This window comes from Typopeltis vanoorti, chromosome 7 (genome assembly GCF_054136105.1).
Source record: "Typopeltis vanoorti isolate ZY-2024b chromosome 7, IOZ_Tvanoo_1.0, whole genome shotgun sequence".
Taxonomy (NCBI): Eukaryota; Metazoa; Arthropoda; class Arachnida; order Uropygi; family Thelyphonidae; genus Typopeltis; species Typopeltis vanoorti.
Window position 1 is genome coordinate 26,758,672 of NC_143555.1, and position 20,320 is coordinate 26,778,991.

The following is a 20,320-nucleotide window of genomic DNA, read 5'->3' on the forward strand; positions in this document are numbered from 1 at the left end:
CAACGTATCTAAGCCAGACTTTGGGTTTTAAAAGGGAGGAACCGAAAGCAAGTTGTTCAGAATGTTCCATATAAAAGTTAGCAATTGGAGGGGATAATGCTGAGCCCATGGCTGTGCCTTCCTTTTGTAGGTAGAAAGCGTTTTGCAATACAAAATAACCAGAACGTAATACAGGCCCAGAGAGCACCGTGATATCTGGAGGAAATTTGTTCTGTAAAAGAAGAATTGTGTCATTGATTGGGACATTCATAAAGAGGACAGAGTCAAAACTGACTAATAGGTCATCTTTTTCTAATGTAATGTCTTCGATGATGTTTATGAAGTGTGTTTTTGATATAGGAAGGGGAATGACCTACCAACTCCTTGAGTGTTGCCACTAATTTTTTGGCTAAGTAATAAGTCAGGGTATCTATCCCTTCGACTATAGGCCTTAGCGGTGTGTTTTCTTTGTGAATTTTCTGTAGGCCGTAAATTCTCGGGGAACGAGCCTAGTGTGGAAATAGTTTTTTGACCGTATCTTTTGCTGTGGTGAATTTCCTTTTTAGCCTGATGCAATTAGGAATGATATTGTTGTCCCTACACCGTTTTTAAAAAGCCAGTCGATTGATCAAATTAGACACCTAATTCTTCTGCTTACCGTATTGATTGCATCGCTTGAATCTTCATGAATTTTCATAATCCTTTCTTTTAGTGTTACACGATGATCAGTATTCATATTTGAAATTATGGATTCTACAACCATGTTAAAATAACTCTTTTTATTATCCCGACATTTCGATCTTCATATCAAGATCATCATCTGGAGCATACATAAATATACAAGACAAGCTGTGTTACATTTAGAACTGTAAGCTATAGAAACAATGATTTGGTCACATGCTACTCACTGGCATGACCTTTAGTGACAAAAAAAAACAAAACATCAAGCTAGATTTTATTTATGATTTCATGAATAAACATTCTTGCTTACAGATGGTTTTTCCTTCCAGTAACAGTGATGTCCTATTTCTATTATTACAATTGTCATTTTTGATTAAAAAAATAAAAATAATAAATTATTTATAAATTACAACATGAATAAACATTCTTTCTTATAGATTTTTTCGCTAATAGTGATGTCCTATTTTTTAGTATTAAAGTTGTTATTTTAGATTTAGGATCCTGGACTTTCTACAGTCCTGTTTATAGTTGTTCTTAGAGAGGAAGGATTTGTGGGACGAATATATGCCTTCCCTATGTATGGGATTTTTAGACCATAGTTATTGTTTAGATTGGGGTGGTTGATAATGATCTCACAAGCTTCCTTAGATTTGCATTCATCGCATGTTTTGGTGTGATGTAGACCAGTGCTTCCCAAACTTCTAGATGTCAGGGCCCCCTTTGCAAAAATTAAAATATTTCATGGCTCCCCCTCGAAAAAAAATCGTAATAGAGACATATATTATTATAATATTTATTGTATTTATATTCAATACAAAACATACACAGCGAATATTGCAAAAATCAAATGCATATATTACATTTTTTGCCTCTTACCGTTTGGTTCTGAAGACGATGCGGGCTGTTCTGGTAAAATATGAAATACTGTCCTTTTTTTGAGTCTGTCTCTGCTTCTTCTGATTGTTCGCAGATATTTTTTTTTATTTTTTATCAGCCACTTATCCATCTCAGAGTTAAATTTTTTAACGTAGAATAGATCAAATAATATCACCACTTACCGATACTGGCACACCACAGACTGATAACATGAAATTAGTGAATATTACCTGAATAAGGGCATCCCCAGACCAGGAACATTTTTCTCTTTTGTGACTTTTCTCCCTTTACGGTAATATATATATATATATATATATATATATATATATATTACTTAGTTTTAACACTTTTACGAATTTTAACATGTTCGGTTGAATTTTATTGCTGCCTTGGGAAATCGAACTCGCACACATCTAATTAATAACAATAGTTTTTAGTTATATACCGTGTTTGCCCATGCAACATATGGTTTTGTTTCAGTCTATACAGCATAGTTTCTGTATGAGGGGACATGTGATTCATTAATTAGTGTGTTTTTATCCCAGTTGTCGCTAATTGCACTATTTGTTGAGAAATTTATTACACAGACTCCTCATACCTTATTCACTGGCATAATAAAAGTACTTGTTTTTATTGCCTCTGCAATATAGTGGTTGTTAGGGAGGGGTGTTGTTTACCACTGCAAGGGAGTTACTATCTCCCCACATGAACTTGTTTAAGCTTTTTTTCATGTGTGAAGTATATGCGAAACTTTTATTGGTAATAGAAAACTAGCTCGGATGACAGTGATAATATAAAACGAGTTTTGATATGTATATGAAGTCAATATCAACAGTCCCTGATTACAAACGTGTGATAAAAGGGACAGGAAGATTTGGAGCTTCCCTGGAGAGCATTCGAAGTAAATACAATTAACCACTGCTTTGAAATGAAACATATGAATAAACAATATTTACTAATATTCATTAAGCGCCGAAATACGCAGGAAGCAAAGTTTGTGAACCAACACCAATGTGTGAATTTTTGCATTAAAATATAAAAAATAACAAAAAAGAAATAATAAATAATAAAAGTTAAATACGTTTCTTTTAAAATAAAAAAATCTACTTAGTCCTAAAACATTTTAAATTTGTTTTCATTATTTCGCGGCCCCCCTCAACAAAACCTACGGCCCCCAAGGGGACTGCGGCCCACAGTTTGGGAAGCTCTGATTTAGACAACTAGTGCCTTTCCAGTCAATTCAATGTAAGGTGCTCAGGGCATCATCAGAAAAGCCAGCTTCACCATAATTATTATGTAGGGAATGGTTATAGTTTTACTGTAATCTGGGTTGTCTTTGTTTTTTTTATCGAGGTCTTGTAGAGAATATCACTAACAGTGTTTTGGCTGTATCCATTTTTTTGAAAAGTATTGCTGATCACTTTAAATTTGTTTTTCAGTGCCTGTTCATTAGAGCAGATCTTCAGATATCCCTGTTTTTTAGGGTATTGATGAGACCTAGTTTTTTTGTTGCATGGTGGTAGGAGTTTATGTGTATATATTGGCCAATATGTGTCGTTTCTGGTAAACAGTGAAGGAAAGCTTGACCGAGGGAAGACGTGTGACAAGTGTATCTAGAAACGGCAGTGTGTTATGTTTTTCAAAATCTCAGTTGTGAACTGTATGCGTTTGTATTGCTTGTTTAGATGGTTAAGGAATATGTCTAGTGTCTGGCGGCCATGAGACCAGATCGCAGGAACATTGTCAATGTATCTAAGCCAGACTTTGGCTTTTAAAGGGGAGGAACCTAAAGCAAGTTGTTCAAAATGTTCCATATAAAAGTTAGCAATCGGGGGGGATAATGGCTGTGCCTTCTTTTTGTAGGTAGAAAGCGTAATAACCAGAATGTAATACATGCACAAAGCGCGCCATGATATCTGGAAGAAATTTGTTCTGTAAAAGAAGAATTGTGTCATTGATTGGAACATTCGTAAAGAGGGCCGAGACGTCAAAACTGACTACGAGGTCATCTTTTTCTAATGTAATGTCTTTGATGATGTTTATGAAGTGTTGTGTGTTTTTGATATAGGAAGAGGAATGACCTACCAACTCCTTGAGTGTTGTCGACAATTTTTTTGCTAAGTAATAATTCAGGCTATCAATGCCTTAGTGGTATGTTTTCTTTGTGAATTTTTGTAAAGTTTAGTCCCTAAATTGTCTGGGAACGAGCGTATTGTGGAAATAGTTTTTTGACAGCATCTTCGGGCCATGTGGTAATTGATTTAATTAGATTCTCTGTTTTCTTTTTTATTCTGTTAGTTGGTTTATAGTTAACTAATTGATATGTGTTATTGTTTGAGACCAGTAGATTCATTTTTTCCACATACTTGGTTCGGTTTAAGAGAACGGTGGCACTTCCTTTATCTTCTCTGCTTATTAAGATGTTTGGATTTGACTTTAGTGATTTTATCACTGTTAATTCATGTTGACTTAAGTTGCTTGTTATTGTTTTGTTATGATTTAAAATGTTGGCGGTTTCTAAACATATTTTTTTTGCTATGTTGTTTGGGATGAATCTTATGCCTCTTTCAATATTACAAATAAATTCAAGTTTGTTTATCGATTTGGGTGCTATGGCGTAATTTAAACTTTTGTTAAGTATTGAGATTTCGTCTTTAGGTGTCATCAGTACTCTAAAAAACAGGGCTGTGAAGATTTGCTCCAGTGAACAGGCACTGAAAGACGAATTTAAAGTGATCAGCAATACTTTCGAAAAAAATGGATACAGCCAAAACACTATTAACAAAATTCTCTACAAGACCTCATTAAAAAACAAAGACTAATCAGATTACAATAAAACTATAACCATTTCCTACATTAAAGGGACATCAGACAAAATAAACAGACTACTACAAAAATACAACCTCAACGCCACCTTTAAACCTCCTGCACAATTAAAAAGCTTACTCAACTCATCCAAAGACCCACTCCCTCCACTGGACCACCCTGGAGTATACTGTATTTACTGCACCTGCAACATACCATACATAGGAGAAACTGGACGCACAATTCTGATCAGACAAAAAGAACATAAACGACATATCAAATATAATAATTATGGTGAAGCTGGCCTTTCTAATCATGCCCTCTAACGCCTTACATAGAATTGACTGGAGAGGCACTAGTTGTCTACATCACACCAAAACATGGTATGAACGCAAATTTAAGGAAGCTTGTGAAATCGTTATCAACCACCTCAATCTAAACAATAATTATGGTCTAAAAAGTCCCATACATATGGAAGGCATATATTCATCACATGAATCCTTCTTCTCTAAGAACATTTATAAACAGGACTGTAGAAAATCCAGGTTCCTAAATCTAAAATAAGAACTTTAATACTAACAAATACGACATCACTGTTAAGGAAAAATCTGCAAGAAAGAATGTTTATTCATGTAATCATAAATTAAATCTATCTTGATGTGTTTTTTTTTTTTTTTTTTTTTTTAAGTAGAGGTCGTGCCAGTGAGTAGCATGTGATTAAATGATTGTTTCTGTAGCTCCCGGTTTGAAATGTAATGCAGCTTGTCTTGTATATTTATGTATGCTCCAGATGATGATCTTGATTTGAAGATCAAAATGTCGGCATAATAAAAAGAGTTATTTTAACACGGTTGTGGAATCCATTATTTCAAATATGAATACTGATCAACTTGTAACACTAAAAGAAAGGCATATCCTCATCAGTTGGCAGTACCACCATTTATTGATTATCTTCAAAAACTTTGATTTTGAATATTATCGATTATCTGGAAAAACTTTGAAGTTTGTGATTTTTATCCCTAAATTTTGAATTTAGTGATGAAGGAATGCATCACCAAATAGAAAAGATGAGCATGAAAAGGGTAATCATAAACGGAGGCTTTAATTATCCAAATATTGATTGGGTAGCAGTAGAATCTCATGAGAAGAATGAAAATGCATTTATCGAGCTGTTGTGTGACAACCTCCTCAAGGAGCATGTGACAGAAGGAACTAGAGGGCAAAAAGTGTTAGATTTGATTATAGTGTCAGAGGATGTTTCATTTAAAGATGTAACTATTCTGTCTCTGGATGGTGACAGTGATCATGCAGTACTCACTTGTGTTACACCCTGATATCTTAAGAATGTAGAATTCCAAGCTATCATGGTGTAACATGAGGAGCAAATAAATTAAGAACCCTACATAAAAGCTAATAGATGAATTATTTAAAAGGAAAGGAAATATTCTTGCATCCAATAAAATATTACTATTACTATTACCACGGGCTACTCCAGGAGTCCTTAGACTCATCGAGAAAGGCCCTAAACATCATGTTCACGCAGCTGTTCAACATTCTCACGGTATCTGTCATTCCTTGCCTTGAACTCGCTCACTGTCATAGTACCCACAACAGACTCTGGCAGCTTATTCCACTCATTTACCACTCTAAAAGTAAAGAACCCAGCTCTAACACCCCTGCTAACCACGCTCTTGGCCAGCTTCCATGGGTGTCCCCTAGTTCTCCCACCACCAGTCCTGATCTCAAAAATATCATCTGAATTAATCCTATAGAATCCTTTTAGCAATTTGAATGTCTCAATCATGTCTCCCCTTTTCCGCCTGTCAACTAGTTTCTGCAACCCACAAATCTTCAACCTGTTCTCATATGGTTCATTCCATAGACCTGCTATCATCTTAGTCACTCGCCTCTGGATCCTCTCCACCTCCTCCCCATCAAGAAGGAACCGAGGTGACCAAATCTGGGCACAGTAGTCGAGATGAGGTCTTATCAGGGCTCGGTACAGAGGTACAATAACTTGTTTTTCTCTGCTCGTCAAGGTATTTTTCAACAACCAAGTGAGTTGATGAGCTGATTTAGCTACTTTCGCAATGTGCCCCCTAAACTTCATCTCCCTATCCACCAACACTCCCAAGTCCCTGGCCTCATCAATCTCTTGGAGTACAGTTCCACCAATGTGGTATACTGCTGCTAATCTTTTCACTCCGAAATGCATAACCTTACATTTTGTCACATTAAATTGACATCCATTCTCCTTAGTCCAGAACTCCAATCTATCTAAGTCATCTTGCAAGACTTTGACATCTTCTGCATTCACTATCGCCCTACCCAACTTTGCATCATCAGCGAACAAATGAAATGTCCCACTTAGACCCTTCCCTATATCGTTAATGAACAGATTAAACAGCAGTGGTCCAAGAACAGAACCCTGTGGCACACCACTAGTCACAGGCCGTTTTTTGGACTCTACTCCTGAATAAACTACTCTTTGATATCTCTCCATCAACCACCCAGCTATCCATCTCACCAACCCTATATCCATTCCCATATGTTGTAGTTTACAGATTAGAATTCCATGTGGTATCCTGTCAAACGCCTTTGCCAGGTCCAGCAGTATCACTGTAAACCCATTTCCCTTATCCAGTTCAGCCGTCACCTTGTTATAAAACTTGAGGAAGTTACTGAGGCATGATCTACCCTTCACAAAGCCATGCTGTCCTCTGTACAGTATCTCATTTTCATCAATCCATTCCTGTATTTTTCCCTTGACTACTTTCTCCAAGACCTTGACAACGACTCCTGATATGCTGATCGGTCGGTAATTTGCAACCATAGTCTTGGATCCTCCTTTATGCAGTGAAACTATTTTCCCCTCTTTCCACGCCTTCGGGACTAAGCCAGACCTGAGACTCAGATTAAACAACATGGTCAAGGGCACTGATAATTCATTAGCCGCTTCATGCAAGACCCGTGCCGGTATACCATCCAATCCCACAGATGTATTCACATTAAGGTTCTGTAATAGACTATTCACCACCACTTCATTCATCAGAATTCCCATATAAACTAATGGTTCCTTCATTTTTTCAACGTCACCACCTGGATGATATACTTTTGCAAAGTGCGCGCTCAGTAACTCCACTATATCGACTGGTTCAGTGAACTCTTTACCATCGTCATTCCTTAAAATCATTTTGCCATGTACAGTTTTTTCCTTGCTTGCAGCATATTGAAAGAACTGTTTGGGATTCTCTTTTGCTTGCATAGCTAGTTTCCTTTCATAATCGGCTTTTGCCGTTTTTACCACACTCGTTACCCTTCTGGCCTGTACTTTATACTGTTCGTGTGCCTGCAGGTCACCCCTTTCTTTAAATTCCCTCCATAGTTGTTTCTTTTTTTGCAGCTCAAGCTTAATGGTGTTATTCATCCATTTAACCCCTCCTTGTTTCACTATTCGGACCTTAGGTATACAATCAGCCATAACCTCCTGTAAATGCTCTTTGATCACTTCCCATGCTCTATCGACGTGCAGCCCTTGCAGTTGTACATGCCATGGCACTGATCCAAGCAATCTCCTAAGCTTGTCATACTTGCCAGCACGGTAATTCCACATATACCCTGTCTTAATCACAAATTTCACACCTTTAGCCACCTCCCCGGTCAAGACCTTATGATCACTCTCACCAATAGGTGGCAACATGGTCATATTCATTACAGTCAAATTCTCAGATACTATTACCAGGTCAAGCACTCTCACACCCCTAGTATTTTCAATTACATGCTGTTTCAGATAGTTATCCCTTAATAATTGAATAAAATCCATTTCCTTCCTCACATGTGTCCTCTCCTCCTTCCAATCAATGTTACCATAGTTGAAATCCCCCATAATAATTACCCTCCTTCCACTCATTTCATCAATTTGTTTATGCATACCATCTCCACCATCTATTCCATCACCTGGTCTATAGCAGCACCCAACTATATATTTTATTCTGCCAGTATCAATCTCACACCAAATAGCCTCAAATGAGCTCCTTTCACTATCCTGCAATACTTCAATTCTCCTTGGCTGCAGTTCATCAGCTATCATCAATAACACCCTCCCCCAATTTTATTCTCTCTGTCCCTCCTAAACATACTATAACCTACACATTCTATCCCACTAACTACTAGCATATTCCACTAGCATATCCCACTAGCATATTCTTCGTGTTTCAACTCCAGTGTCAACTACGAGAAAGGGAAAGAAGTAAAGAAACCGATGTCCACGTCGCGAGTTGTACAGCCGTTATATAGATGATTCAAAGTGTGTCCTAAGTTACAAGAGGTTAAGACTGCATAAGCATAATTCAAATATATAAATATATAAAATATAAAGGTGTTTGTTAAACTAACTAACAAAAAAGAAAGAATATATTAATGCTCTAATATGGTATAAATGAGAAAATTTAACTAAATAAGACAGAAAAGGATTAGTCATAAAAGATGGTATGTGAGAGGCTAGAGATTAAAATATTAGGTAAATTCATAGAGAAATTTTGAAAGGGGGATTAAGTTAGAGGCTAGCACAAGAAAAACAACAGAAAATCGCTTAGGGTCAATTCCCGGATTGAGACTTCGTTACGGGCTCGCCGATCAAAGGACGTTTGGCAGAAAAATGCCACCCTAATTGGTCAGTAAAGTCAAGTCAAGGAGGAGGGTGGAGAAAAGAAGTTAGAGAAGGTGTCGTTAGGAGAGAGGGTATAAAAGGGTTAAACCCCCTCCTGGAAGGGAGACTCTTTTGGGCTTTTTGGTTTTGGTTCTGTTCCAGGAGAGTTCTTCACGAGCTCTTTCGTATGGATTTCATGGTGTTTTCCTGAGTGACGAGATAGGGGTTATATCTCCGTCGTCACAACACGGAAACGAAAGTGAGCGGGATTTCGATTCCGTACTTCCTATGTAAGAAGTGGGAAATGCCATATAGTCAAAGAAAAGAAAGCATATTCTTTGTATTTCAACTCCAGTGTCAACTACGAGAAAGGGAAAGAAGTAAAGAAACCGATGTCCACGTCGCGAGTTGTACAGCCGTTATATAGATGATTCAAAGTGTGTCCTAAGTTACAAGAGGTTAAGACTGCATAAGCATAATTCAATTGCAAAAGGAACATAGGAGAAACAGATTATCGGAGAGGTTATACCAAGATAGTTCGATCAGAAAAAGGTAGAGGCCCATATGGAAAATTCAAGAAAGAAAGGTACTGTAAAATATATCTCGTGTTAACTAAGATTCGTCTGTATTATTTATCATTATTCTAATACTGAACTGTTGAAGTGACCAAGAAAACAATACTAGGACTTTAGTATATGACAGAATATAATGAAAGTAAGCTTACTAATGTTAATATTATATGAGTAATTAAGTGTCCTGAGAATTTTTCATGTCTAATATATTGTATAAGAAAGTTTAAATGTCATAGTTATGTGTCAGTGCAGCAAATGGTTTAGTTAATCGACTTAAGTTTGGATAGTTAAATAGTGTGAATTAATCTTATATGCCCGTGTCAAATGAATTTATGTGTTGAATGTGTATGGCGGCATGATTGTAATACCCATTATAGGATCATAGCTTAATTATTTTTGATAAGCTAATGTCAGTTTGTAAATATTTAGTATAGCATTGAATTGAGTAATAACTAATATTTGAATTGTACCATGTTAAGGAATTTAATAAACCTTTTGTCCAATGATAAAACAGTTGTCTGAAATTGCAATGCACCACCTGAAAAATTACGAACCTAATCTCGCGGGAAATTAATGTGTTAAGAAATGAGATTAAGTGTCACGACTGCAACATAGTTTCACTTTCAGACATATTTTAGTTCTTTCTCCTTGTTTTTGTATATAATATCTTAAACTAAATGTCCCAAAACGCACAGCATAATACAGATATTAGGGATACTCATGGGAGAATTAACTTAAGTATTAGTAAAAATTTTGGTGATATCTCGTGCGTAGATAATAGTTGAACATAGTTAAAGGGGAAATAACTAGATAGAATAAAAATCATAAAATGGGACACAACACTTGGGAAGTGACTAACTTTATGAATGTTCCTTTCAGAAAAGGTTACATGCTGAACTGCAAAGTAGGAAATTATGACCAACTGAGGAGTATACTGAATTCATTGGAATGGGATCAGTTGCTGGATGGAAAGAATATTGACAGTGCATGGGAAGTATTTAAACAATACTTAAGTGATGCTATATCGGAATGTGTTCCGAGAGTTTGAAGAATGAATAGAGTAGTCAAATGGATGTGTAATCTTATTTAGCAAGAGATTCGTTAGAGAAGGACGGTGTGGAAGTTCTGAATATGAAAAAATACTGGCTCTGCGTGCAAAAGACAACCCACAAGAATTCTATCGATATGCTGCAAGTAAAGGAAAGAATGAATATGAAAGAATAACTCGTCTAAATCCAGATGACATGAGGATTACAGATGCAGAAGAGGTTGTTCAATTAATGGGTGCCCATTTTGTTAAAAATTATCAACCTGGTGAACACAACGTTGAACTCACTGTTACCTCTTCACTAGATGAAGAAACGCAGGTGTGTGAGGCCGTGGTATTAGAGCTGATGCACAAATTGAATAAGAATTCAGCAATAGAGACTGATGGAATATCAGCACGTGTGCTAAAAGAATGTTCAGCTGAACTGGCTATACCTTTGAACAGGCTGTATAATATCAATCTCAGAACAGGGAAGATTAAGCAGAAATGGAAATAATGTATGGTAATTCCATTGCACAAGGGTGGTGCAAAGACTGATATATCCAACTATCGACCAGTTAGTATCTCAAGAGTGGTAATGAAGATTTTGGAAAAATTGGTTAGGGCTCGCATTCAGAAATGGATTGACAGTGAATCTCTAATATGCAATGAACAACATAGGTTTACTAGGGGAAGGTCATGTTTTAGCAACTTGCTCATATTCTATAACAATGTTACCATTGAACTAGACAACGGGAATGGATACGCCATGATACTTTTGGATTTTGCTAAGGCTTTTGACAGAATAGAGCATGGTAGACTGCTGCATAAATTGGAGAAAATTGGTTTGGGTTATACAATATTAGCATGGATAAGAGGGTGGCTGACTGACAGATGTCAAAAAGCGGTATATGGGGAATCTGAGTCTGCAAGGTTTAAGGTAACAAGTGGTGTACCACAAGGATCAGTGCTTGGGCCACTGTTATTCAATCTGTACACTGATGATATTGAGAAGGATTTGACAAGCGACATTATCATAAACTGCATCATTAACAAATAGCTGATGATGCAAAGATCGGTAGGGTAATCAGGAATGCTGCTGGTGTGCAATACTTCCAGAATGATTTGAATAGGCTGGAATTGTAGGCATGGGAAAATGGATTTTAGATCAATGTGATTTTAGGTAAAGTCATTCACTTCGGCATGATTAGATATCCATTGTCGTATTATATTGGTTTGATTAGGCTAGATGAAACTGATGAGGTGTATCAGTTTCTTCTTAAGCTTATCTAGGAGTGTTAATAGATAGGAAGTTGAAGTTCAGGAGCCATGTGGCATAGATTGCAAATATAACTCAAAAGATAATTCCAATGCTGAAACGACCGTTCACATGTAAAGATAAGGATGTTATTTTGTCTCTTTACAAGGCCTTGATAAGATCTCACTTGGACTATTGTGTGCAGGTCTGGTCTCCTGGTTTCCATTGGGATTCTGATATATTGGAGAGAGTACATAGGAGAGTGTTAAAATTATATCAGGATTGTGGAATACTGATTATCAAGACAGATTGAGAATTTCTAGACTGCAGATACTAGCCAACAGGAGAAGGACGGGTGATATGATTGAAACTTACTAACTTCTGAAAGGGTCATACAGGATTTCAATTGATGGAGTTTTCCAATTCATTGAGATTTGGGAAAACACGAGAGGGCATCCTTGGAAGCTAAGAATGAAGGTTGCCAAGAAGGGTTGTGAGGTATAGATTTTTCTCTCTCACAGAATGGTGCATGATTGTAATGGATTGTCTTTGGATGTTGTGAGTGCAAGCAGTGTGAATGAATTCAAGAATAAGTATGATAGTTGATGTGTGTAGCATGTGGCCTCCCTTGATGAGTCTGACTCCCTGGAGGTCTCTCTTAATAATAATAATAATGTAATCAATCATACTAATGTATGATATGTTTGCAGAGTTTTATAGGTCAGATTCACATCATACATCATCTTCACAGATTTATTAAGTTCACTACAGGTCCCCAGAAATCTGGCATGCCACCTACATCCAGTGTCCTTTCACATTTAGTATCTATGGTATCACATTAGGAAATTCTATCTATTTGCTTTTGTTTAAATCAAAGTAAATAAAGCTAATAAAGGAAATAAACTGCCCTCACTTTTTTAATGAGTATAGTCATTTGATGGCTTTTAGCCATCTGTGTGATTTTTATATACTTAGACAGATTTTATCTAATTAATGAAGTTTACCCTTGTAGAGAGGCTTGTACGCTGGTTAAACATGATAACTAATAATTAAAGAATTGACAGCGTACACTAGAAATATAAATTAACTTGTTACAGACCATATAGAAAATTGGCATCCCTTATCCGCTCCACTAAAGACCAACCACTTCCCCTATACCTGCCTGGTCCCTTGCAGCTGTAAATTGTCCTACTTTGGCCAAACAGGCAGGACAGCAAATATCACAATCTCAGAACTCAAGGATTACATCTGATTTCACCAATACAGCCACTCTGGGCTTGCAGACCACGCTCTGGATACTCGCCAGAATATAAGGTGGAAGAAAGCCACAGTAATACACCACAGCAAGTTCAAATATGAAAGACTATTCATGGAATCAGCCTCAACCCTTAGGAACATGCCAAACCTCAATAAATTTGGATGCATGAGACTGCCCCAAATTTGGAAAACATTTATCAGAAGAACTTCATCCCAAAGGCCAAGAACTACCAATATAGCCCACCAGGGGGCACCATCAGGACTTTAGGAAAATGGTAGCTTTCTCGCTTCATTTCTCATTCGCTGTTATGTAGTACTTGCGTGCACTTGTCTTTGTATTAAGTTCCCAAGAAGATGGCAACGTGACGTTGCCAAAATATCGGGAAGTGTATATTAAAGTTTATTTAATTTATATTTCTAGTGTATGCTGTCAATTCCTTAATTATTAGTTATAATGAAGTTTATCCTGATTTAAATAATATAGTTAAAAAAAGCATGACCTGCAGTTGGATCATCTCATCTGCTGCAACATCTTCTGCATGTCCCTTCTACTCATTACATGCAAAAATTACTATGTCAGTAGTGAACATCATGGAATAGAAAGATTAATGATGAACTTTACTAGGTAAATCCAAACTGTCGTGGTCTCTTCTTTGTAGGATGATAGAGAAAAACCTGGGTTCAAATCTCGTCATGATGAGAGAAGACTTTACATAGACATTTTCAATTGAAGGTGAGTTAGCAAATCTCATAAGAAGGTAGCAGTTTTTTTTGAGAATCTAGAATTTTGTCCCTTATACATGCAAATTGGCCATGAGAGCACGCACACAATTTACAGACAAGAAATACTGTTGTTTTTGATGGTAATTGTGTGTAGTTGGAGAATTGAGTAGTAGGAGAAATGTGAGATATGAAACAGTGGAATAGAGTAGACTGTGCTTCCTCAATGAATCCTTGGAGGTGTCACATAGTAATAATATTTGAGAAGTTATAATTTTAATGCAAGTGAGCACTGTTAATTAATTTAAGTATTTGAGATATTTTAGTAATCTGCCCTCACTTTTGTAATGAGCATAGTCATTTGATGGCTTTTAGCCATCTGTCTGATTTTTATATACTTAGGCAGATTTTATCTAATTAATAAAGTTTATCCTGATTTAAATAATATAATTAAAAAAAGCTTTACATTTATATATACTGTTTTTATATTCAGAAAACATTACATTTTATATAGCATAACTTTTTCCTCTCTAATACCTATATGGTTACTCTTGGCAAATGTTCCTTAGCCATTCCAGTCATTTAACACACAGTGTCCCCTCTGACTCTCCACCAGAAAGAAAAAGGAAGAATTTTATTCATATTATACATAAAAAATCTCAGGGTCTGGGGATTTCTTCATTCAATCAAGGTGTGTGTGCTCCAGAGTAGACTCCCATTCTATGTTACCTTTTTATAATATCATATTTTATTGATATGTAAAATCACATGTAAATTAGCCCACATACAAAGTATTCCTAAGGATCAGACTACCATACGAGGGTGGTCTGAAAAGTTCTGGGCCTCCACCATAGATAGCGACACTATCAACTTTTTTTTCCTAAGTTGGTACATCTGTCATAAGCATCTATGTGAAATTTCTAGTCATTCTATCCAGTAGTTTGAATACATATCAGAATGACTTGTTTTAGTCTTTCTGACAATAATGAAGTACTCTCTTAATCTCAACATATGTGCCTGTATTAATTTATCAAAAAATTGACTCATTTTAAGGTCTACTACAATCCAACAACTGTAAAAGCTTATTTATCCATCATTAGAGTACCAAGTTACTGTTATATTTTAATAAGCTTGTTTTCCTCAAAGTATAGTATTCCCCACTTATATATTAAAGACAGTCGTGGAGTAAGATAACAAATTTAATTTTATTTTTGTTGGTTAGGATGTTTCAGATTTGTATCCATGATGGTGTATGGGCTTCAGGATTACCATGTTGTGTTCTAAAGAATGAAGCTCAATTATCTTCTTTCTTCTTCCTCAGCCATTTTCAATCTACTGATGAATAAAGGCCTCCTCCATGTTCATACAATTTTCCCTGTCTTTGGCTTCCTCATCCATCTCTTTCCAGCCAGTTTTTCTGTTTCTTTTGCCCATCTTGTTTTTGGGCATCCTTGTCTTTTCCTTTCATTGGCATCCATTGTGTTACTTTTCTGATCCACCTGTTGTTCATTTCTTAAACTACATGTCATGCTTAGTGCCCAGGTTTTTGAGCCATAGTTGAGTACTGGTAATATGCATTGGTTGAATACTTTGCTTTTCAGGTAGATGGGTAAATTATATTTGAAGATGTAGTTCAATTTCCCAATTGAATACTAGATTAATTGTATTCTTTTAATTTCACTCTGTAATTGATTATCAGTGTCAAAAAGTGATCCAAGTACACATAAGAGGAGACTATTTCTAATGGCTCACCATCAAGTTTTATTGTTTTTGATCTTAAGTATCTATTAAACATTACTTTTGTTTTTTATCTTTTAGTATTACTGGAGCCATCATGTGATTAAGAGGTAGCGATATAAATTTACTGTAATCATATAATTTTATACGACAGATAATACATGCAAAAATAATTAAATGGCCAATTTAAGAATTACATAAATGAGCTCAGTAATATTCTCTCATTCTCTGACTTTCAGAGTCAAATTCAGTACTGAATTATTTACTTACTTATCCTTTTTACTCCCAGCAGAGCATAGGACTTCGGTCAGTGCTTTCCATCGGACTCTGTTTGCTGCCTTTCTCTTAAGTTCACTTCAGGATCTCCCCATCTGCTTCATCTCTATCTTGGTCTGTCTACTTCAGGTCATCTTGGGGCGAACCTTTTTCTCTGTGGGTTCCATTCCATGGATGTCCTAGCTGTCTTTATCAGGATTTCTGATAGTATGTCCTTACCATTTCCTCTTTTTTTATTTCTGTTGTGATACTGGTTTGGTTTGTTCTTTCCCATAATGCCATATTTTAAATTTTATCTGGCCAGTATATTCTCAATATTTTTCTTAGACATTTACCTGTAGTTTCCTTATTTAATTTCCAGGTTTCTGATCCATATGGTAGAATAGTTTTAACATTACTGCTGAAAAGCCTTATTTTATTTTTTAAGTTTAATTCTTTACTTCTCCATATGTTTTTCATCATATTGAATATTCTTTGAGCTTTTTGTATTCTGTTTATTATATCTTCTGTTTCTCCTGTGGTACTTACCTCTGATACCAGGTAGACAAAAGTGTGTATAAATTCAGACTGAACAAAACAAACTGAGCATAGTATTCAGCTAAAAGTTCTGTAATCTCAATTGGCCACATGGAAATTTCCTTTGCAGGATCTATTTTAACACAGTTCATTATTTCTTTATTTATTTTTTACTCACTCTGTCTATCTCTTAAATTCAATAGCTAAAGATCTCACTATACCAATATACTTGAATACATCTTCCAGTTTCCTTAGTGCATCAATCTTTCAGTTTTCTGAAGTAGACATGAAGATTAATTGTTCAAACAATTGGAATACATTAATTGAGCAGTTCCAAATGCAATTCCAATACCGGGACATTTTACTGCAGATTTCATATTGCTCCTTGGAACAGATATCACTTGCCTTTCATTAAGCACAATATATTCTCATATACAAAGGCTTGATATATTATACTATGGTTCAGTTAGCAATCTGAGACTTCTGTATCCTTGGAGAGTAATTAATACATACGAAAATTTTTCCCCAAGATGAGTGAACTTTACACATTAGTTTATTAAACCTCTTTCAGCTTTCCTTCCTTGCTTGACTTCTCTTTACTTCCTAGCATTCCTGTCACCCAATGACAGATGTTCTTAAAAAAACCAAAAAACAGGCATGTTTTTATTGCGATTCAAAGCGAAACTCAAGTGACAAAATAGCTGCCATTGCTACAATGCTTGCACATTGCACAGCAATGGTGACATACTAACACTGCTGTAATACAAACCTATAAATAATATACATACAGCATTTCTGTGCTATTATATAAGAATTATCATATGTGGTAAGCATCATTACTACTTATAACTTCAATTAAGTTTCTTTTAGATTGCTACCACAATCACATGACAGCTCCAGTAATACTAAGCACATAATTCTATTACTAAATACAAATAAATCACAGACCCACACATTTTTATGTATATATATATATATATATATATATCAAAGTAGTATATCTCATCTTCCTTTGGCCCTCTTTTACCTTGCAGCATCAAGGGTTTATTAATCAACGAACCGCAAACTGTTCATAGGATAAGGTGGTCAGCCCTACGCCCCTGGTGTATCCTATGTACGTAGTGTTGAGTTCTCAAGGCCGGTTTGCCTGCTTTGTAGGATGAAAAACTCCAGGATAAACTAGGGAAAAAACCATACTATCTACACCCAAGACCAGCTAACTTAGCTATGGCTGAGGAAGATCCGTCAGCTCCTCACGTCTCCGACGGGAATCGAATCTAGGATACTCCTTCCCCAGACATATGGTTGTGAAGCGCACAGCCACTAGGCTAATCACGCAGACTATATTACTTTATCACATAACAAAATATATAACTCATTAAATAACATTTTCACTAAACATAAATTTTTTATGACTCTTCATTAGAAAATCGACTCCTGAAATCTACTCCCGAAAGGTGAAAAACTTTCAGTAAAAGTTGGATCTGGGAGAATCGCTCCAATTTTATGAACTCTATGCAATAAATAAAGCACTAGAAACCTACTTAAATCTATCATAATCTCAACAATCTGAAGGAATTATAATTTACAGTGACTCAAGATCAGCTATGGAGGCAATCAAAAATGGCAATACCAAGCTCGCACAAGACATCCATAAACTCTTAAATCAACTAAAGTGTTTAGAAAAAAGTTGCATTTTACAATGGATTCCTGCTCATGTAGGCATTGATTAGAATGAAGCAGCTGATAAATTAGGAAAAGAGGCCAGAGAACTCACCAACAAGAAACTCGTATGATAACTCTTGCTGATGCCAATGCACTAGCAAAAGCTAAACTAATTCCATTGAAATCAGTGATACATCAAATTCCCAAAATCAGTGCTGACAGAAAGACCTCCACCATGACAGCAAGACTACGAACAGGACATTATAGAGGAATGAAGATCAATACAGATGATACAAGAACATATATATAGAAACTGCAACAACTGCCCCAATACTGAAATGACATCCACTCACATCTTTACCTGTCCAGTAATTACAGCAGCCTTGCAAGAAATAGATCCTAATACCGAACAGCTCTATACAAACAAAATCGTCGACATAGCCAAAGCAGTATAAGGAGCACACGGAACATCTAAGACTCTTCAAAGGACAAGACAACAACAACTAAACATAAATAAAACTTTTAAAAAATTGAGATTTAACAATGTCTTATTATTTCTTTGAAAGAAAATTCAAGATTTTTTTTAAATACATACATATTATCTCATTTTAATTTTAACAAAATCACACCTTTTACAAACACAATTTCTAGTCCTTAATTATTTCCTTGAGAAGTGTCTGTTACATCCAGATCTCTCTCTTATGAATATGTGCAAAATTATTCATATCTCTTTTATGACATTCCTACAGTTAATTCAGCTCTGTAGATGTATCATTTGTTAGTGCACAGTCTTCATTAACAGTATCTATGTTAGAAGATGTAGTTTCTTTAATACCTTTTGAATCTTCATATACACATTTATGATGCTTTGACATTAACTCTTCTAAAATATAATTATTTTCATGACCTGAATTGTCATGTTGCTTATGTTTATTATCTTCTTTCTCTTTAGAGAACTAAGGCTTATTTCAGTAAGCCTTGTGGAAGATGTAGGATTCAAAAATTGTATTACTCCCAACTCAGTGTGCACAGGCTGCGATTTCTTTTTTGCATAAATCTCTGTAGCAAGCAATAAAGCTTGCATCATTTTGTCAACTTACTAAGTCTCCATATCAGTAGACGTTTTCTCAAGCATCCAGGTTGGTTAGCAGAAGCAAATGCCTCTGCCTTTTTTTTTTTTTTTTTTTTTTTTTTTTTTTAATGTAATGTATTTTTTTGGGGGGGGGGGCAGTTCTGACTTTTTTTCTTAACCCTCTGTTCTTCTTTTGCAACTTTCTATAATTTTAGCTGTAAAAGACATCATTTAAGATTTTTTTCCTCCACACTTTCTACATCCACTAGCTACTCTATATCTTATTGTGAACCTTCAGCTCTAAATCTTTAATCAATAGCAGTATCTCTTATCAAATCAAATGAATGTGTAAACAAATATTTTCAGCAGCTTCTTTCATGCATTATTCAAACACTCTGCTTTCACTTCATTTCATGCTGCGTACAGATCTTGTGCATTGCAAGATGTTATATTCCTTTCAAAAAGCCTCTGAATGCTTTCTTGTCCTCAGTACAGTAGCAACAGTAGCCTGAGAAAAAGTGTTTTAATAATCCTCAAAGAGCAACATCTATCTGCTCTATAGATTACAGGAGTGAGGTGGTATTTGGTGAGCATGGGATAGCCGTTGTAGGTGCAGATGGTGTTAAGTCGCATATGTCATAAGTCAAGGACTTGACTGTACTGAATTTCAGTAATCTGTCTCATTAGAAATGCAGAAAAACTTGTACATGGTTTGACAATGTATCTAGCGGATCCCTTAACATTTTGCAAAATGCATTTAATAATATTCAGATCTCCTTTTTGCAAAGTAATTCAGCATGTTATAGGAAATTCTGCATTTAGGTGTGGTAATTTCACATGTATAAATTAATTTTTCAGTAAAGTTTTGAATAAAGTTAATTTCTTCAAAAAATTATTGTCTGTTGCTTTTTGTTGAATATAAGTGCTTTATGTATTATTATATATACTCTTTATTATGTTATAACAAGTTATCTTTACAATTTTCAAGATTCATAGATAGTCTTCAGCAACTGGTGATTGCTGATATTACTTACATGAAAATTGTGACAAATAAAATTCAGAGTCAAGTATTTATTGGTCAAGTTGTCAAACAGATGGCAGCAATGATACAGGTCAGTAGGTCATTTTAAATATTGAAAAAATATTATCAAATATTAATTTTTGTAATATTTTATTTACCACAATATTTCTCATCTCTGAGACTTCTTTTTATTTTTGAAATAATTTATGT

General features: G+C 35.5%; 1 protein-coding gene across 3 annotated transcripts in view; it reads left to right on the plus strand.

Moving 5' to 3' along the window:
* Positions 1-20,320, plus strand: part of Epg5 (ectopic P-granules autophagy protein 5) — a 923,436-nt gene that overhangs the window by 405,873 nt on the left and 497,243 nt on the right. For all 3 annotated transcript variants that reach the window (XM_090395201.1, XM_090395199.1, XM_090395200.1), the window contains exon 19: positions 20,078-20,201. In XM_090395201.1, coding sequence (XP_090251327.1) covers positions 20,078-20,201 — 124 coding nt within the window. The remainder of the gene's footprint in view (positions 1-20,077; positions 20,202-20,320) is intronic.